Source organism: Plecotus auritus (assembly GCF_963455305.1).
Source record: "Plecotus auritus genome assembly, chromosome: 3".
NCBI lineage: Eukaryota > Metazoa > Chordata > Mammalia > Chiroptera > Vespertilionidae > Plecotus > Plecotus auritus.
Window position 1 is genome coordinate 214,627,474 of NC_137772.1, and position 19,701 is coordinate 214,647,174.

General features: G+C 40.8%; 1 protein-coding gene across 1 annotated transcript in view; it reads right to left on the reverse strand.

Annotated features, from left to right (window-relative positions):
• Window positions 1-19,701, reverse strand: part of ALDH1L2 (aldehyde dehydrogenase 1 family member L2) — a 47,224-nt gene that overhangs the window by 9,129 nt on the left and 18,394 nt on the right. The window contains exons 7-20 of the mRNA XM_080660999.1: window positions 19,486-19,620; window positions 18,171-18,296; window positions 17,478-17,569; window positions 15,129-15,276; window positions 12,916-13,035; window positions 11,990-12,117; window positions 10,142-10,292; window positions 8,724-8,794; window positions 8,537-8,642; window positions 8,227-8,314; window positions 7,618-7,711; window positions 5,804-5,900; window positions 4,853-4,951; window positions 2,024-2,189 (exon numbers count right to left, since the gene is read on the reverse strand). Of these exons, the coding sequence (XP_080517125.1) occupies window positions 2,024-2,189; window positions 4,853-4,951; window positions 5,804-5,900; window positions 7,618-7,711; window positions 8,227-8,314; window positions 8,537-8,642; window positions 8,724-8,794; window positions 10,142-10,292; window positions 11,990-12,117; window positions 12,916-13,035; window positions 15,129-15,276; window positions 17,478-17,569; window positions 18,171-18,296; window positions 19,486-19,620 (1,621 nt within the window). The remainder of the gene's footprint in view (window positions 1-2,023; window positions 2,190-4,852; window positions 4,952-5,803; window positions 5,901-7,617; window positions 7,712-8,226; window positions 8,315-8,536; window positions 8,643-8,723; window positions 8,795-10,141; window positions 10,293-11,989; window positions 12,118-12,915; window positions 13,036-15,128; window positions 15,277-17,477; window positions 17,570-18,170; window positions 18,297-19,485; window positions 19,621-19,701) is intronic.

Consider the following 19,701-nt stretch of genomic DNA (forward strand, 5'->3'; position numbering starts at 1 on the left):
CTTGCTGAAATATCTTAGAGGAAGTTCTAGAGGTTACAACTTTGACCTCCAAGTATTTCAGTACAAATCTAAAAAATAAGGACATTTTCTTACATACTGCACAATACATTATCAGACCTAATAAGTTTATGCTAATTTCTTATTCATAATTTACACTTCAATTTCTGATTGTCTGGAAAAATCTTGTTACAGTTGACCTGTTCAAGTCAGGATTTAAATAAGTTCTACACATTGTATTAGGTTGTTAGGTCTCTTGTGTCCTTTAATCTAGAATGTTTCCCCTTTATCCCTGCCCCTTATTTTTCATGCCATTGATGTGTTAAATAGACCAAGTCACTTGCTCTATAGAATATCTTGCATTTTAGATTTGTCATTGCTTTCTTAGGGTAATATTTAATTTGTTCTTCTATCCCCTGTATTTCACGTAAATGGAAAATTTGACCTACAGGCATGGTCCGGTTCAGGTTAAATATTTTGGGCAAGAATACTTGACAGGTGGTATTGCCCATTACATCTGATAGGAGACACAGCGTATCCAGTGTGTGTCTCCCTGCTGCTCTCCCTGCTGCTAAGATTGACCAGCGGTTCTAAGTGGTGACAAGCTGACCCCTCCATTATAAAGCTGTGCCTTTCTCCTTCTGCTGGCAAGCAATCTTGGGGGTGATACTTTGGAATCTTACAAATGCTCAGGTCCCCATCAACCTTTTACCTACTAACTTTAGCCTCTCTGATGATCATTGCCTGAATCAATTATTTCATTCAATTAGGGAGTGCAAATTGGTGATTTATTTATTCATTTTTGTTAATCCTCACTGGGAATATTTTTTCCATTGGTTTGTAGAGAGACTGGAAGGGAGGGAGAAAGAAAGGGAGAGAGAGCCAAAACCGGTTTGGCTCAGTGGATAGAGCGTTGGCCTGCGGACTGAAGGGTCCCGGGTTTGATTCCGGTCAAGGGCATGTACCTTGATTGCGGGCACATCTCCAGTAGGAGGTGTGCAGGAGGCAGCTGATTGATGTTTCTAACTCTCTATCCCTCTCCCTTCCTCTCTGTAAAATATCAATAAAATATATTTAAAAAAAAATTCTTTAAAAAAAAAAAAAAGAAAGGGAGAGAGAGAGGGAGAGGGAGAGGGGAAGGGGGGAGAGAGAAAGAGAGAGAGAGAAACATTGATGTGAGAGAGACAAATCAATTGGTTGCCTCCTGCACTCACCCCGACTGGAGCCAGGGATTGAACCTGCAACCCAGGTATGTGCCCTTGATTGGGAATTCAACCTGTGACCCTTCAGTGCAGGGGTGAGTAGGGGTATGGGGGGGGGGTGTTGCGTGGAGGGGGGGTTGTGGGAGGATGCTCTAACCACTGAGATACACCAGCCAGGATGGTAAATTTTTTTATCCTATTGTATTTTTCTAGATTGTTTAGCAGGGATCCTTTTGCAAAAATAAAAAAGTCTCCTTTATCACCTACTCAGTTACCCAGAGATTCAGTTCTTACAGGAAACACATGGTAAATGTTGAATTTTTTTCCCTTGTAATTACCAATTTTCAGAGTAGGGTGTTGGCACACAGTCTACCTACAGGAGTCAAAAACGAGTTTTTGCAGTTGTTTGTCTTTTTCTCCTTTTGAGTACCATAACAGTGAGCCATTCGTGTATTTCAGTAACAAGTACCGCTTCAGGCGAGAGGAATGACTCGTTCCCCGGCTCGGCAGGCTAAGATGACATCTCATAGTGCCAGGAAGGAAGATCAGCAGCTCTTGAGCAACACAAACACCCATTACCCTTGCTTACTGTGCCGCTAAGGGCCCGTCATATCTATTTCATGAGTGGATTGTCACAGCCTCGTACAGCAGGATGGGCACATTCCATCCCATTTTACACGGGAGGTTCAGAAAAACTGTGTTTTTCTGTCACAGCTTATAAGTGGCCAAGCAGGAGCTAAAAATTAATTCTTCTGACTTTTGAGGCAAGCTGGTGCTGCTATAAAAGCTGTTACCATCTATGTGAACTTCGGAGGTGATCTTACCCGGCCTTGGAACTTGTCTTCCCCCGTACACCAGGGTGGCCCCCTCCTTCACGCCTGCTTCACAGTATTGAAGAAGCTTTTCCAGATGGGCTTTATGGTTCTGGGGCCCGTGATCAGTAGATCTGTCAAGCGGATCACCAATTTTCATCTTCCTAATTTCTTCCACCTGTATATCACCCAGTTCACAAAACACAATGGACTGTTAATAATAATAATGGGTACCCTTGACTGAGCTTCTACCATGTGGCGGGTGTTGTACTAAGCTGTTAAAAGATTTGCCATCATTTCGTCTTCAAAGCAGCATTAGAAATGGATATTTATTATTTCCATCTTACAGCTGAAGAAACGGAGGCTTAGAGAAGTTAAGTGACTTGCCCAAGGACACACAACCACCAAACACTATAGTTTTGTTAAGCTCTGAACTACTGAGTTTTAACAGAACATAGCTACAAATACTATTTTAAAATTATCCTGAGAACATATATGCATAACTCAGGGACACAGACAACAGAGTGATAAAGATCAGGGGAGCGGGGGGAAGTGAGCAAAGGGAAGGGGAGGGGAATGGAGGACATCTGTAATAGCATCAACAGTAAAAAAATTATCCTGAATGTTAATCCATTAAAACAGTAAATCTGATGTTCTGGAATGTATATTAATACAGTGTGCTTACAGCCAGCTGGCCAGCCTGACTCAGTGGTTGAGCATTGATCCATGAACTAGGAGGTCACAGTTTGATTCCCGGTCAGGGCACATGCCCGGTTTGCGGGTTTAGGGGTTGTGGGGGAGGCAGCCCATCTATGATTCTCATCATTGATGTTTCTAACACTTCCTTTCCCTTTTTCTCTCTGAAATCAATAAAAACATATATATTTTTTAAAATGCAGTGTGCTTACACTCTTCATGACAAAAGAATTTCCAAATGGCCTCATTGTTATCTCTTTTTCTCTCCCCAAGTGTGGTACACTGGCCTTGTGAAATTCTCATGGCACGGCCATGCCAGAGGAATTGCTAGACTGTTCCAATGAAAAACCATCTTTATTGAACAATGGTCATCACTGGCATGTCTTTGCAATCACTTCTTGTACATCTCAATTTTCTTAATCTATTTATGCATTTTCTAATGTTAAGTCCAATTCTAGTAAGAAGAAAGAATGGGAGTAACTGGGACCGCCACAGGCCTATGAATTTGAATTTAGACCTGGCAATAATCCCTCAGGAAATGCTCAGAAAGATACCTGTTGAATGAATGAATGAATGAATGAATGAATATAAATCGCATGTGTATAAAACGTGTGTGTTGATGGATTGATACAGTAAATCCTTAACATTTCTGGTCTCAGAATTTGAAATTTCAACAAGTTATAGTTGTGAAAACCCATGATGTGGTACTGTAACTATTTTCCTGAGGCACAAAATTGCATTGCAGGGATATTTAGGAGGCAGCCACTGCCCACAACGTGCCTCTCCACCTGACTTCCTCGTTTTCTACTCTCATAAAGAAAGAATGCTTGACTTTTGGGGGAGGGGTCAGGAAATTGGCTCTGAAAAACAAAAAGCAGGATGCTGGTTTTTCAAATATAAAACAAATTTATGATTACTATTACCATCATCCTATAGAATAAAAGCTTGCTATGATGTGCACTGACCACCAGGGGGCAGACACTCCAACTGGTAGGTTAGCTTGCTCCTGGAGTCTTTGCTAGATGGGCTGGACACACCCTGGAGTCCTCCCGCGGTCATGCACTGGTGGGGTCCCTCAGCCTGGCCTGCGCCCTCTCGCAATCCGGAACCCCTCGGGGGATGTCGGAGAGACAGTTTCGGCCTGATGGCAGAACAACTGGTTGCTAGGATGCACACTGACCACCGGGGGCAGACTCTCAACACAGGAGCTGCCCCCTGGTGGTCAGTGCGCTCCCACAGGGGGAGTGCTGCTCAGCCAGAAGCTGGGCTCACAGCTGGTGAGCACAGTAGGGGTGGTAGGAGCCTCTCCCCCCTCCATAGCAGCGCTAAGGATGTCTGACATCCCCCCGAGGACTCCTGGACTGCAAGAGGGTGCAGGCTGGGCTGAAGGACCGCCCCCCCTCCAGTGCACGATTTTGTGCACCAGGCCTCTAGTAATAATATAATGTAGTTTAGTTTAGAGTTTATTTTAGTCATAGAATTAATCTTAATAGTTCTATAAAGGACTTTTAGTCTACTAGTATATTTACAGAATCATGACCAATTAATAGTGGGCATCTGTCCATCTATTGACCACTCTCTCTTTCTCTCTCTCATTCATCTATCTTGATGAAGGATATGGTATTTGTCCTGTTAACTGTGAACTGAGGATTTGTAAGGATTGATCAGTGTATCTCACATAGTTAATTTAGGGGTTTATAAAAACCTCAAGTGTCATGGATCTAATAGACTCTAAATGCAGAGCCAGATATATGTAGTAATAGCTCTTAAGGGTTTTGTTTATACAGACCTATAACTTTTTACTATGAAAAATTATAAACACATATAAAAGTAGACAAATAATACAATAAAACTCCCTGTACCCATCACCCAACTTCAACAATTACCAATTCATGGCCAATTTATTCCACCCCTCACTTCCTCCCCTCCTGGGGAGCAGGAGGGAAGCAAAGTCTAGACATTATATAATTGAACCTATAAATATGTCACAAAGTGGCTCGAAAAGATAAGGACTGAATTGTTTTTTTTTTAAATATATAAGCACAGTACTATTGTCACACCTAAAAATTCACTAAGTCTCAGAAGTACTTTTTGAGTTTAAGCAATTTCTGTCCGACCCACGGAGCCAATTTAAAGGCGCCTTACCACTCTTGTCACAAATTCATCGTGGATGGATTCTTCCACAAACAACCGCCCCGCTGCAATACAGTTCTCTCCTTTGTTGAAAAATACCGCTCCCATGCCCTTGGGCAGCAGAGGAGAAAAGATTGTTAACATTACTTGGGAAGTCGGGGTTGTAATAACATTGCACGTACTGAGAATAGATGCTATGAAAGGCAGCAGACAACAGAGAGGTCAAGGACAAACATGACCCCTTGGCCTAGGGAGTGATGAGTGCTGCTGGAGATACCCTGCTTTGATCTAGCATGCTTTCTGGGGTTTTGTTTCTCCTTTCCTTCCTGTGGTCCATGAGCACTTAACAAAAAAGTGTGTAAAAATAAGAACATACCACTAAGGACAAATTTTGTGTTGCAAGAAAATGTACATTATAAATTTAAATGTAATGCTTGTACGTCAGATTTTGCTTCTGAGATCTCTACATTCGTTTGTATAAATCATGAATGTTTGGAAAGACTCCCCTGCCCCAAAGTTTTAAAACCACCTTAATGAGACAAATTATAAAGACATTATTTTAAAAATAAAGTGCTCTGAGTGATCCCAAATCTAAGCATAAAGAGGATAGTCTCTAAAATGACTAGACAAGGCTAAATCTCACTTGAAGATTTCTGATGAGCTTCCCAGTGACATTACTAGCTTCCCTCTGCCATTATCAACTGACTTATTTCCACTGGGCAACTTTCCTGCCTTTCCACTTCACAACCAATCAAGTGCACACTTGATTAGTATTTTTTCTTCTCTGTGCTTTTTTGTTTGGTTCTAATTAATAAAGATTAAAGCTTCTAAATTTACATTTTTATAGGGTATTGTAAATAAATACAAATTGTATACTTGAAAAAAAAAGATTTCTGATGAGCCATGAGGTGAAACGTGTTTTAGAAATAGGCACTTATTTAGTTGGATTTGACCCACTCTTACCATTCGCACAGCTTTGTCAATTTCACAGTCATTGAATATTATAAGTGGGGATTTGCCACCAAGTTCAAGAGAGACTTTCTTTAAGTTGCTCGCAGCACTAGAGAAAAATAAATGGGAAATGAGCATTTAGTCTCGCCCTCGCTCTCTCTCTCTCCTTCCACCATAAATTACCACTTGACATGGAAAACATAATTGAGCCTCATAAATATTCAGACACTTATGCAAAGACAAAACAAGAATGGTTGAATGGTGATAACTGTTGAAGCTGGGTGGTGAGCACATGGAAGTTCATTATGCTATTCTTTGTGTTTTGAACATATGAGAAATTTTCCATAATGAAAGTTTTGTTTTAAATTCTGTGGTAAATGACTAGAGATCCTTATAGGTAAATTCAGATTATTTAGGTATAATAATTTTGGTTACATAAAGGCCTGGCAAGGAATTTAGCCTCAAAACAGACTACTGGAGCATTGGAAAAAAATATATAAATATAGATTTTTAGAAGTAAATTGTTTATTTTCCCTTTCTTGCAGAAGTAGTATTTAAAACATTTTTAAACTTTAAAGAAATGCAGAAAGAAGGGAAAAAAATCAATTCCATGGCTCAATGACATTTTTTTTTTTTTTTTACCATTTTGATATAGTTTTTTCTGGTCTGTGCCCAACCATAACCTTTGCCTTATTTAACATAGTTGGGAATCACCCAATATATACAATATATAACTTATTTTCCTTTCCATTTACCATTTTAACAACACTTCTCACTGTGATTAATATGTTCCATGAACATGAGTGCACAATATTCTGTTATGTTGACTTCCTTTAACCATTGCCTTATTTTGAACATTTAGATTATTTGCAATTAAACATTTTTTTAAAATATGTTTTTATTGATTGCAGAGAGAGGAATGGAAAGGGAGAGATAGACACATCAAAGATGACAGCAAATCATCAATTGGCTGCCTCCTGCACGCCCCCTACTGGAGATCGAGCCGGCAACCCCGGCATGTGCCCTGACCAGGAATTGAACAGTGACCTACTGGTTCTTAGGTCGATACTCAACCACTGAGATACACTGGCTGGGCAGATTATTTGAAAATTTTATTTTTAATTTTAAAAATATGTTTTTATTGATTTTTGCTAGAGAAAGAAGAAGGGAAAGGGAGAGGGAGAGGGAGAGGGAGAGGGAGAGGGAGAGAGAGAGAGAGAGAGAGAGAGAGAGAGAGAGAGAGAGAGAGAGAGAGAGAGAAACATCAGTGTGAAAGAGAACCATCAAGTGGTTTCCTCCCGCATGCACCTGGACCAGGGACCAAGAATCAAACCTGCAGCCTGGTATGTGCCCTGACCAGGAATGGAGCCAGCATAGGATGATACTCAAGCAACCAAGCCACCCTAACCCGGGAGATTATTTGTAATTTTTTTTTTTAAAAAACCAATGTTACTGCTTTTTAGAAATTTATTTTATTAATAATCCAGATTTGTCATTTATATGTCTTTTTGGTTTCTTATTTACGCTCCAAAAACAATTTGGGCCACAGATCTAGTACAGAAAATGTTTTGTGTTGGATTGTTAAAGCTGCCAGTCGGGTGTAGAATTTCACTATGGCTCTAGTTTTATGGACTGTGGGCTTTTACACTTTGGAAGGTATTTTATTATACTCACACATGTCAATGCCCTGCAGTGATAAGTAGATTTCTCTTCTAAATCTGAGATGATTTTTCTTCCTCCCAAAGCACCCTATTCCAAGAAGCAAAAGCTAAACCAAAACCTGGTTTGGCAGCATCTACAACAAACTGACATGTTGAACCCAATACCTCCTCATGATCTGTTTGCCAATAGGAGTGGAACCAGTGAAACCGAGTTTGCGGATGTCAGGATGTTCAGAAAGGCGCTGTCCTGCTACACCACCTGTAGAATTAGGGAATCAAACGTGATTTAAAACATTAGTCAAGTTCTGCTGGCCGGGGTGGCTTTGAATTCATTGAAGGAGATTTCTAAACTCTCATTTGAATCTTAGTTTTACATTTTTCTGTATTAATTATAAATGGACACAAATCTAAATAATGTCCTCCATGCAATTGTCATTCCCCCCACCCCCACCCCCACCCCCAAAGATGGGCAAGGCTTGTTGTTTTTAAACTTCCAAAATAGTTTTTAAAAATTGGAACGGGCCACCTTAGGGTAGTTTTACAATGCTGTATTATTTCTAACCCCCTCCCCCGGCCCTACTCATGCACCATTATGTTTCCATTTTAAGATTTTAGGGCATGGTCAGTATATTTATCCTTAAGTTAACTGTTTGGTAAACAGTATTCAGGTTTAATATAGTTACAATTCAGGACAGACTCCAGTGGGAAAACAGCCACTCAGCTACCCCTGTACCATTCATTAACTAGAGTGAAAAGGGTCTTTTGGTGGCTTACCTGAGCCCGGAATGATGTTGATTACCCCCTTGGGAAAGCCTGCTTTAACAGAGAGCTCTGCAAACTTCAAAGCAGTCAAGGGCGTGACCTGGGCAGAAGCAGACAGCAATGACCTTCTTCAGACTCTGTCCTGTCCCTTAGATCAGTACCGAGCTTTTCATCTATGGCCGCACTAGGGCTCATTTTATTTTTTTTCTTTTATTTTGACATAATGACAGCGAAGTTGCAAAACTGGTACAAAGAATGCATGTCTCTGATTTTAAGGAGACCGGAGAGGAGGGGCTGTGGCAGCCAGTCCCTTGCGTCTTACCTGCGCTGGCTTGAGCACTAAGGTGTTGCCTGCTGCCAGACAGGCGGCACTCTTCCACGCCAGCATCATCAGCGGGTAATTCCAGGGGATGATAATGGCACAGACACTGTGGAGGAAGAAAGTCGACATCCTTGGTTGTCTCGAAGCAGCATAAGTCACTCAAAGACGCTTACTTCCCTTGTCTTACCCAAGTGGCTCCTTCTTGGTGAAGGTCAGATTGCGATTTGGACGGGCCTGGTTGATAGGAATGGTAGAACCCTAAGAAACAAAAGAGGTTGATACTTATTTTATTCTTTGAAATGAGTAAAATTAATCTGTTCCCGAATAGATTAGAGATTTGAGGATATCATAGGTGGTTTAACATTTGTTCCCTTTAATCTCAAAGAATCCAGTTTCTGTCTGCTTCTCTTGTTTTTCCTAGCTTACAGGAAAAGACAGTGTTCAGTTGATAAGAAATATATCCACATCAAGAAAGGAACTTCTGCCAAAACCGGTTTGGCTCAGTGGATAGAGCGTCAGCCTGCGGACTGAAAGGTCCCAGGTTCGATTCCGGTCAAGGGCATGTAACTTGGTTGCGGGCACATCCCCAGTAGGAGGTGTGCAAGAGGCAACTGATCGATGTTTCTCTCTCATCGATGTTTCTGACTATCTATCCCTCTTCCTTCCTCTCTGTAAAAAATCAATAAAATATATTTAAAAAAAAAAAAGGAACTTCTATTCATTTCTTGAAAGAATCGAGGCATGGAAGAATAAACGTAATTCTAATTTATTCACCTCCATTCCAATTTCTTGGCATGGTAGAGAATGTTAATTGCCTGCCCAATATTCATTATCCCCTTTTTCCTTATTAATGATGGGGATGGCAATATCTATACTAATAAAAGGGTAATATGCTAATTAGACTGGGAGACCTTCCGGACAAAGCCATGGTGGCAGAGCTGAGGCAGAGGCGGTTAGGGGCGATCAGGCCAGCAGGGGAGGGAAGTTGGGGGCAATCAGGCTGGCAGGGGGCCATTTGGGGGCAATCAGGCCAGCAGGCAGAGTGGTTAGGGGCAATCAGGCAGGCAGGCAGGTTAGTGGTTAGGAGCCAGCAGTCCCGGATTGTGAGAGGGATGGCCTGAGGGTTCCCAGTTAGGAGAAGGTGCAGGCCGGGCTGAGGGACACCCCCCCACCCCCGTGCATGAATTTTGTGCACTGGGCCACTAGTGCTCAGATTAAAAAAAACTTGCCCATTTTTCATGGAGGACAAGGATGGTCAATGGAAGATGTAAGCACAAGGCATTGAGAAGGGGAAGAGCACAGCTCACACAACTGCTGTTTTACTGTTCCTCCCACTGCCTCCTTCCTGCTCAGAATGTTGCTGAAACGGCTGGCACTGCAGTGACTATCATGAGACCATGAGACAATCCCAAGAGTGAAGATCACAGGGTACTAAGGATGGCCTGGCAGAGAGAGAGGGAACCTTCACCTCACATACTAGACCTGATTGCCTGCCTTTGGACTCCTACACAAGGGGTGGCTGTGACACGGTGTCCTTTCCAAATAATAAATGTCCATCCCTTTTCCTTTCGGAATGATCTATACAGAGACAACATTTGCACACACCTGAATTTTGTCGCACCAGCCAGCAAAATATCTGAATGTTTGCACAGACATTCCAATGTGAGTCTTGAGAGCCAAGGTGTAGACCGCGCCAGAATCGAGGGTTTCAATGGTTGCCAGCTCTTCTTGGTTCTCTTCCAGTAGGTCTGCAAGTCTGTATGATCAGTGAAAGAAATCCATCCAACAAATGTTGACTGAACCCCACTGTTGTATAAGGCACCCTCCTAAGGGCTGAGAATTCAGAGGTGAACATAATTGGACCAGGTCTCTGTCTTCATGGAGAATATAAGAAGACAGACATTAAACAAATAATGTCGTAAATCATTTGTTTCAAGAGTTACAAGAGAAGCAGAGGGTGTTGGAAGCCTGTACAATTTGCCTCATAAATGTACAAGAGGGAGAACAGCGATTGAGCCAAGGAGATCAATGATAGAAATCAGTGGGCTTGTGGATAGTTCATGAACATACAGGGAGATGTTAGAGTGCAACCCACAGCCCTGGAGAATCCATGAACATGTGAGGATTTCTGGTTGGTGCAGAATTATTTCCAACACTAACTGAAAAGGAAAAGATAGAAATAGATGGAATAAATTACAGACACCACAACAGATTTCTGTTTGGTGTCCAATTCCTGTGGGGCGATAAGTCTAGGACTGTCTAATAACTATGAAATAGTAAAAATTCATCTTTTTTGTTCACTTTGGCTACTTGCTTTCCTATAGTAGTTGTCTGAGCTGTCTCCCCTCTGGACCGTTCCAAAGTCAGGCATGAAATCCCCCGACCCCAGTGTTTCTTCCAGGTCGTACTCTAAGAGATCTTTTGACCAAGGTCAGCTATTTGGCTTAGGTAAGCAGAAAACTTAACTTATGATCAAATTGAATTATTCTTGACATACTCAGTTATCAACTTATAATACCCTTTCAGGCCTTAGTATTTCCCTTCATTACTTTTGTTTCCTACACATAAAGGAGATTTAATTTTTATCTTTGAAAATCTCAGGGCCCAGCTGGTGTGGCTCAGTGGTTGACCATCGACCTATAAACCAGGAGGTCACAGTTTGATTCCTGGTCGAGGCATATGCCCAGGTGGCAGGCTCAATCCCCAGTTTAGGGGGTGTGCAGGAGACAACCAATTAATGATTCTCTCTCATTGATGTTTCAATCTCGTTCTCCCTCTCCCTTCTTTTCTGAAAGCAATAAAATATATATACAGGGTGCTGGATATTCTCGATTTATGGCTGTTATTCATTCTCCACCCTGCTCTGTGCCCTGGGAGGATGACCTTCATAGACTACAACACTTGGCTTCCTTGCCCTCTTGCTGGGTTTGGCCAATGAGAGTCCAATGGGCGGCACTCCCAGAAGACCGGTGAACTAGAGGCAAAAGTGGTTGGGAACTGGAATCCCCTGGATGCCTCAGAGATGGGCTGCGGTTCAGCAGCTGCTGTGTCCCCCAACCAAAACCACCATCGTGTGGTCTTCTCCTATAGCTTTAGACCTTACCAGAATCTAGTACCAGCCCCTTCCTCTGTCCTTGGAGTAGTGGTAGCTGCCCCCTGTTGCTACCCTTGCCTGGGTACTTCATTATCCCTTGACCTTGCCTACATCTTGGTAAATAGTCTTTTATTAAACTTCTTTTCCTACTGGGACCTTGAATGGTACAAAGAATAATACAAAAGTCGGGAACTCACGTATATGAAATTTTGTATGATATAAGTAACAGAAGGCATGTTATGTAATAGGTGTCTATTAGGATGTTTTGAAGAAATATTTTAAATCTTGGCAATGTTCGTCAATATCAAAGTTCGCAGACTTGGCTTCCTTGCCCTCTTTCTGGGTTTAAAAAAACATACCTGTACATCAACCTTCCTCTTTCTCTTGCATTCATTCTTCCCCATTCACCATTTTCAAAGGCATCTTTGGCTGCTGCTACTGCTTTATCAACATCCACCAAAGAAGCATAGGATACTTTGCATATTGTCTATTTCAAGATGAGTAAAAATAGGCTAAAGGTTATTTTACAGTGATATATATGAATATGTTTCTTCGAATTAATATATTATAAAATCCAGAGAATTTTATGATGGAAACCCAATACATCCAGTAATACAGTAACAAAAAAAGGAGACCCCAAAAAACAATTTTAACATGAAAATTGTGAGCCTGAAATTTGGTATTTCTCATGTCACACTATCAGGGGTCCTCAAACTATGGCCCGCGGGCCACATGTGGCCCGCCAAGGACATTTATCCGGCCTGCCGGGTGCCACTGCCTGTCCTGCTTAGCAGCCGACTTGTCCCGGGCCCACAGTGCACATAGGAATTTGTTCATAGTTTTTTTTTTAAACTATAGTCCGGCCCTCCAACTGTCTGAGGGACAGTGAACTGGCCCCCTGTTTAAAAAGTTTGAGGACCCCTGCTACATTACGGAAAGACTCATTTAGGAAAACAACTATTTCTTCTAGTGCCTTAGGGAAGCTGAGTTTCTTGCCATGGAGCTTGCAAAGTTTGAAGAATTTCCCCACAGCTTTATTGCCTCTTATATGTATATGCATCTGTCTAAATTTATCATAAATATTCTATAAAATAGGCTACCTTAGTTAACAGCAGCCGGGACCGGAATTGAATAGTTGTAAAGAATGCAGGAAGTACATTTATATGAAGTGCTCGGAGGCAGAGTGATAGAATAAAGTAACTTCTTGAGACTGTCTGTCTGACAACTGTGTATAAATTAAAAATCCACGACCAGTGGTCACCATGCCCACTGAGCGATTACTCACAGAGCCGTCTGTTGGGTTGATAGTGTCGTAAGTCTTTCCATCTTCAGCATCTGTGAACTGTCCATTTATGAAACACTGATATGGCATATGTACTGTCATTTCATTGACCTCCTTGGAAACCTAAGAAAGAGTTATATTAATAGGTTCAGTGGATTTCTGTGCTTACCCATTTGGTACTGACAAGCAATAAAGAAGCTGTTCACTAGTGCGGAGGGAGAAGTTAAGTCAGTGGGATTCCGGTTCCTACTTTCCGAAGAGACAAGCATATGTAAGATCTGGGCCTCAGGATGTTCAGGCTGGCTACTGAGGCAGGAGGTTGGCATCTGTGATGATGGACGTGCTTGAGGCTGGGCTTTAAGATCTGATTTTTTTTCCTCAGATGAAGAAACAGTAACACACGACCTCCAGGTAATGGAAACAGTACCATCTAGTGGCAACACCTACGGAGTGCAGCCATTGCTTTCATTTAAGCCTTGAAATTGCCTTTATCAATAGGTTTCCTTTTACACTGGTGCCATTTTGAGTTTTCTTTCCTCATGTTGCTCCCCATTTCCACTTTCTCTCTCTTACATGTGTTGCCTAAACTGTACTCTCCACAATTAGCTAACAAGTGCTGAAAGAAAAGACTGTCAACCAAAAATTCAATTTACAGCAAAAAATACCCTCCAAGAACAAATGAGAAATTAAGTCATTCCCAAATGAACAAACACAGAGAATTCCTTGCTATCACATTGCCCTTTAAAAAGTACTAATAGTTTGTCCTTCGGGCTGAAATGATAGGACACAAGACAGTAATATATATCTACATGAAGAAATAAAGAACACTGATAAAGGTAAATACAAAAGTCAGAATAAATATAAAAAATGACTGCATGGCCCTAGCCGGTTTGGCTCAGTGGATAGAGCATCGGCCTGCGGACTGAAAGGTCCCAGGTTCAATTCCGGTCAAGGGCATGTACCTTGGTTGCGGGCACATCCCCAGTGGGAGGTGTGCAGGAGGCAACTGATCGATGTTTCTCTCTCATCGATGTTTCTAGCTCTCTATCCCTCTCCCTTCCTCTCTGTAAAATATCAATAAAATACATTTTTTTAAAAAAATGACTGCATGAAGCAGTAATTATAAAACGATGTTGGTGACTTTATAATGTATAAAGTTGTAATTTGCATAACAATAGTAGCAAAACTGAAGATTAGGGAGCAGAGTATGTTGCAGCAAATTAAGTTGGAATTAATCTGAATAGGAATGTTTTAAGCAAAAATATCCATTGTAATCCTCAAGGCAACTACTAAGAAAATAATCAAAAGTATATAGTAAAAGTAACAATAAGGGATTAAACTGGCACACTAGACAATATCCATTTAATGCAAAAGGAAGCAGTAAAGACAAAATAGAAAAAAAAGGCATAAGACAAGACATATAGAAGCAAAAGTGACAAAAAACAAATAGATGAATTAGGCTTAATCAAATTTTAAAACTTTTGTGTGTCAAAGGACACTATCAAAAAAGTAAAAAGAAAGCCCACAGAATGGGAGAAAATATTTACAAATCATATATCTGATTAGGGTGAAAATATATAAGGTCTCTTAAACCTCAAAAATTAACAAGACAAACTCCCAATTGAAAAATAGGCGAAAGATTTGAATAGATATTTCTTCAAAGAGTACAAATAGCCAATATAAATAGCCAATAAGCACACAAAAAGGTGTTCATCACTAGTCATTAGGGAAAATGGAAATTAAAACCACAATGAAATACCAGGTCACACCCATTAGGACAGCAAAAATAGAAAAGACAGAAAATAGCAAATAGCAAATGTTGGTGAGGACTTGGAGAATTAAACTTTTCTACATTGCTAGTGGGATTGTAAATGGTGTAGCTATTGTGGAAAAGAGTTTGGTAGTTCCTCAAAAAGTGAAACATATGACTCATCAATTCCATTCGTAAATTTATACCCAAGAGAACTGAGAATATATGTGCACACAAAAACTTATACTAGTATGTACTATGTTTTCCCTATATATACATACCTATGACTGGGAATCGAACCATGACCTCCTGGTTCAATGGTTGATGCTCAACCATTGAGCCACACCGGCTGGGCTGAATTATATCTTAATACAACTGTTACTTTAAAAACAAGTGGATGAAAGATATAGCATTTTTAATAGTATAGGAATCTTAATGATTTAGATTTTAAACACCATAGACTTACATAATCCACTACTAGCTCTTCTTCCCGATCTTCTCCTCTCAGTTTCCTCACGACTTTTTGGATGAAGTCTTCAAACTTGGTGGCCATATAGACATCTTCATTCTGTAACTGAAGCCCACCACATTTCTGTCTGATCTCTTCAACCAGCCTTAAAGTAAGAACCAGCTTCTGTTACTCACATTTTGTTAAAGGATTTAGGGGAGCTATGTAATTATTGTTGTCAAGTTGTTTCAAAGTAAAACATGTCACATGCCTATATATATCGTATGAAGTCTTCTATGGTAGTAATCAGAAAAATTGATAAGAATGGAAGAAAAAAATTAAAAAGCTGTGTGGAAGGACAATGGCAATTCTTTATACATGCCTAAAGAGAAAAGAAAGCAAGGCAAAAAATATTTTAATTACTTGTAATACAAGCAAGATAATAAGGGGCTCATAAAATCAGTTCCTTTTCTTTCAAATGTAGTCAAGGAGTAATAAAATAAAGGAAATCTCCTAACTGTAAAGATTATGAGAAACGTAAGTCATATTGTAGAATATTTTCTCTAGATTACATGTAAGAATAAAACAAACATTTGTTTGTATCACATGGTTAATGTAGGTACTAATTAGAACCATAGGTCAATATAATATCTGAAATCTTTTCCAATCCTTTGATTTTTCACTGCTGATTTTTCAAAATATAGCTGTTATTTAATGTTTATTGAATAGCAGTGGTGAACTACACTGAGTGGCCAGATTATATATATATATATGAATTCGTGCATGGCTGGGGTCTGGCCAGCCTGGCCAGGGGGAGGGGACATGGGCGGTTGGCCGGCCTGCCTGCTGGTCGAACTCCTGGTCGAGCGGACAATTTGCATATTAGCCTTTTATTACATAGGATATACACTGAGTGGCCAGATTATTATGTGTTCAGAGATCATAATAATCTGGCCACTCAGTGTAGATGCACTATAGAAAGCCTACCACAGTTGTTGTTCAGTCATTTATCCTCTAAAAGCGATGAGATGCCTTGGTAGTTCAAGATAATAATATCAGATGATAATGGTAAGCCAGATACTCAAATAGGAAATAGGTAATTCCTGCAAGAGTATTTTGCTGGCAAAAAAATAGTACTAAAAGTACAGTATTAAAATCTTTAGTTGAGCAAGTTAGAAATTTCTGGGAAGTCATGAGTCATAGCTGAGAAATTTATAATTTGAGGAACCAAAACTCTTGACTTTTGATAAAAAGTCGTTTGCTCTTGAGATGATCATTTTTGGTTACTGAACTACAAAAGCTTCATGAATGAAGGGATCGTGTCTTATTGATGACTGTATCCCCACTGAAAAAAACTGTTCCTGATATATGGTAAGTGTTCAATAGATGTTGTTAAATAAATGAATGAATAAATGAGTAAACAGAATATTTGTCAAGAACACACTCGCTTTGTTGACATGAAAGATTGTGTCAAGAGGAGTGACATTGTTTACCTTGTTTAGTTCGTGACTATAGTGTCAAAGAAAAAAACACCTCTGGCCCTGGCCAGCATGTCTCAGTGGTTGAGCGTCAACCTATGAACCAGAAGGTCACAGTTCAATTCCCGGTCAGGGCATTAGCCCAGGTTGTGGGCTTATCCCCAGAGTGGGGCGTGCAGGAGGCAGCTGATCAATGATTCTCTCTCATCATTGACGTTTCTATCTTTCTCTCCCTCTCCCTTCCTCTCTGAAATCAATAAAAATAAAACAAAAACAACACCTTTGCAGCTCTCCACTATTAGGATCTGGGTACACTCTTCGTGCCAAAGAGGGGGCTTCTAGGACTCTAGCCCTTTCAACTAGCTGTAATCCTCTGTAGAGAAGTTCTGGCTATAGGTTGATGATCCTTATTCTCACAAGTAGCCTGGTAATCCTCACTCTAGATCGACCTTACTGGGCATTTTGGGAGGATAGGAAAAAACTATTTTGGTGGGAAGTGTAATCGAGGTCAGGTATCCTTCTGGATCAGACTATGAAAGAAATTCCTGATTAACATTTTCACCTGGAACGTCCCAATGCCAATGTCAAATTAGAGAAAAATCAGCTAAGAAATATAAAGACACATTTTTAAAGAAAACAAACAATTAGAAGGGTTGCTTTTCTGGGTATATAGGACAGATGAAAATTACTTCTGATTAGCAACAAAGAGAAGGAAACAAATATATATGTTTGACCTTAGAAACAAACCAAACAAAAAAGATGAAGAGAAACATAGCAGACAGGTAGGATAAAGTAATAACATCCAAAACAAGGGATTTAGATTTAACTTTCCAAGTCACACTCAGAATCCCTACTGGACGGATGTGAATGAATAAGGTGGTGGTTTTACCTGACAACATCCATTGAGCTTGCTCCAGATTTAAAGAAGTCTGTCGAGTCTTCAATAACAGGAACATTGCTTAAAATTCCAGCCCAGATGACCTACACAATAAGAATAACTTTTATGAGGGCTGTGCCATGTAGAACACTGGCAGTGACTGGCTGGCTCCTCAGCAAACCGATTTCTTCTTCATCTTGGATACATGGCTTGACTTCCTTCCTCAGCATCTCTTTGAGTTAGATGCAGCTTTAAGACTGTCATCTAGCCAATGAATCTGAGTAGAAGGGATCTGCATTCCAGTCTTGGACCTTGAAAAACTTCCCTCACACAATTCTCTATGCTCTTTTGCCCTTCTTGGCTGTCTGGAATGGAGATGACCCGCCCCCCCCCCCACCCCCACCCCGTTGGAGATAGCAGAACCTCTGAGTCCCTGGATAAGTCAATCCATAATCCTCATGTTCCTGCTTTCCCCCTAATTCCTATGCCAACCTGAAACTGCCTTGGATGATTTATGTGAGTGAAAAATAAATCGCATATAAATTTTGGGGTTGACTTCTTATTGTAGCTAATACAAAAAAAAAAAAAAAAAAAAAAAGAGGAAATAAACTTCCATCTCCACTACTTGGAGTACCGATGATACCACATACAAAAATGCTTCACTTTTCCAAGGTAGGAGAAATAGTGAGGACATTACATGCTCACCTTGATGGTCTCCGCCACCTTCATCTCTTCGGCTGTAAGTTCTACCACTGATGTTTCACCCGCTGAAAAGTACTGAGAGGCAGGAATCATTTTTCCATCTTCAAACTGTAGATTTCTCACCATCAGCTACAAAATAGCAACAAAATAAGGAGAAGAGTTAAGGATTCGGGCAATTCAAAAGTGAGGTTAGTGGAAGAAGGAATCATACATTTAAGGAGTAGATTATTTGGCAAATGCATACATATGGATGAAGAGGATTTACCATTATGTGTAAAGGGACAAGCATCCTTCTCAAGACCAGTAGATGGCAGAGCAGGGATTCATATCCTGTTTTCTGACTAAATAGTATTTTAACAATGGCAGCAGAAAGGAGACAGTTAAGTCTAGGAGTAGATACATCTCAAAATGGATAAGTCCCTGAAAAATTGACATTTGATGTGGGTATTTGAACTAAAATCTACTATAACTACCACCACTGCCATCATCTGAACACTTACTCCAATATGCACATGTATGTATGTATATGCTGAGTATGCATATGCTGACGTATCTTATATAATCTCATAAATCCTGATGGAGGCAGGTGCCATTATTAGCTCTATTTTATTGATGGGGAAATGATGTTACTGAGGGTAAGTAATTTGCCCAATGCCACACAGCTAGTAAGTAACAGAGCTGGGGTAACAACTCAGAACTAGCTGGACCCTGGAGACTGCAATATTAATAACTGATCTATCCTGCAAGCTAGCAGAGAATATCTGACATGTGGCAAATTCCCTTCTGCTTTCTTCATGGGGAAGCTGCCCACGAGCCCACTGCAGCCAGAGCCCACACTCCCAAGCACAGGGAGTGTGGGTGGGCACCTGCCTGGTGAGGCAGAGGCAATGAGCATCTAAAAGAGGACCACATCCATCTCATTTGATCCTCCCAGACTCTGGCAGTGGGAAGGCAGACCAATGGGATTACTCTCTCTGTTTCATAAATGGGGAAACTGAGACCCAGAGGGGAGAAACATCCTTCCCAAGACCAGTAGATGGCAGAGCAGGGATTCATATCCTGTTTTCTGACTAAATTCCATGCTCTTTCTACTCATGGCAAAGCTGACTGTTCAGGTTCTTAGGGCCATCCTGGGAGCCTTGTTCTCATCCAGGTACATCGAGGTGAGAAAAATGGACACAGGCATCTTGAGCCTCCCACATCCCACTGCAAAGTCAGATTACCTTGAGAAAGATATTCCCTTAATAGCTTGGGGTATAGAAGGAAACAGAAAAAAGGGGGGGGTGGTATTTTACAGGTGACCATATTGAACACTCACTGCTTTTCCATCGTTACCAAAAAGAACAAGTCCATGTTTGGTAACAAGGCCAGGCTTCTTGGCACCTTTCATTTCCAGTGGTTCTCCAGGCGGCACAGAGCTATTCAGTAGTGAAGAGCCATAGAACGTGACCATCTAATAAAGAGATCAAACCCAGAGTGTGAAGTGGAAAGATGTACCTCTGAATGGGTGTGTGCAAACAGTACTCTCTGCAAA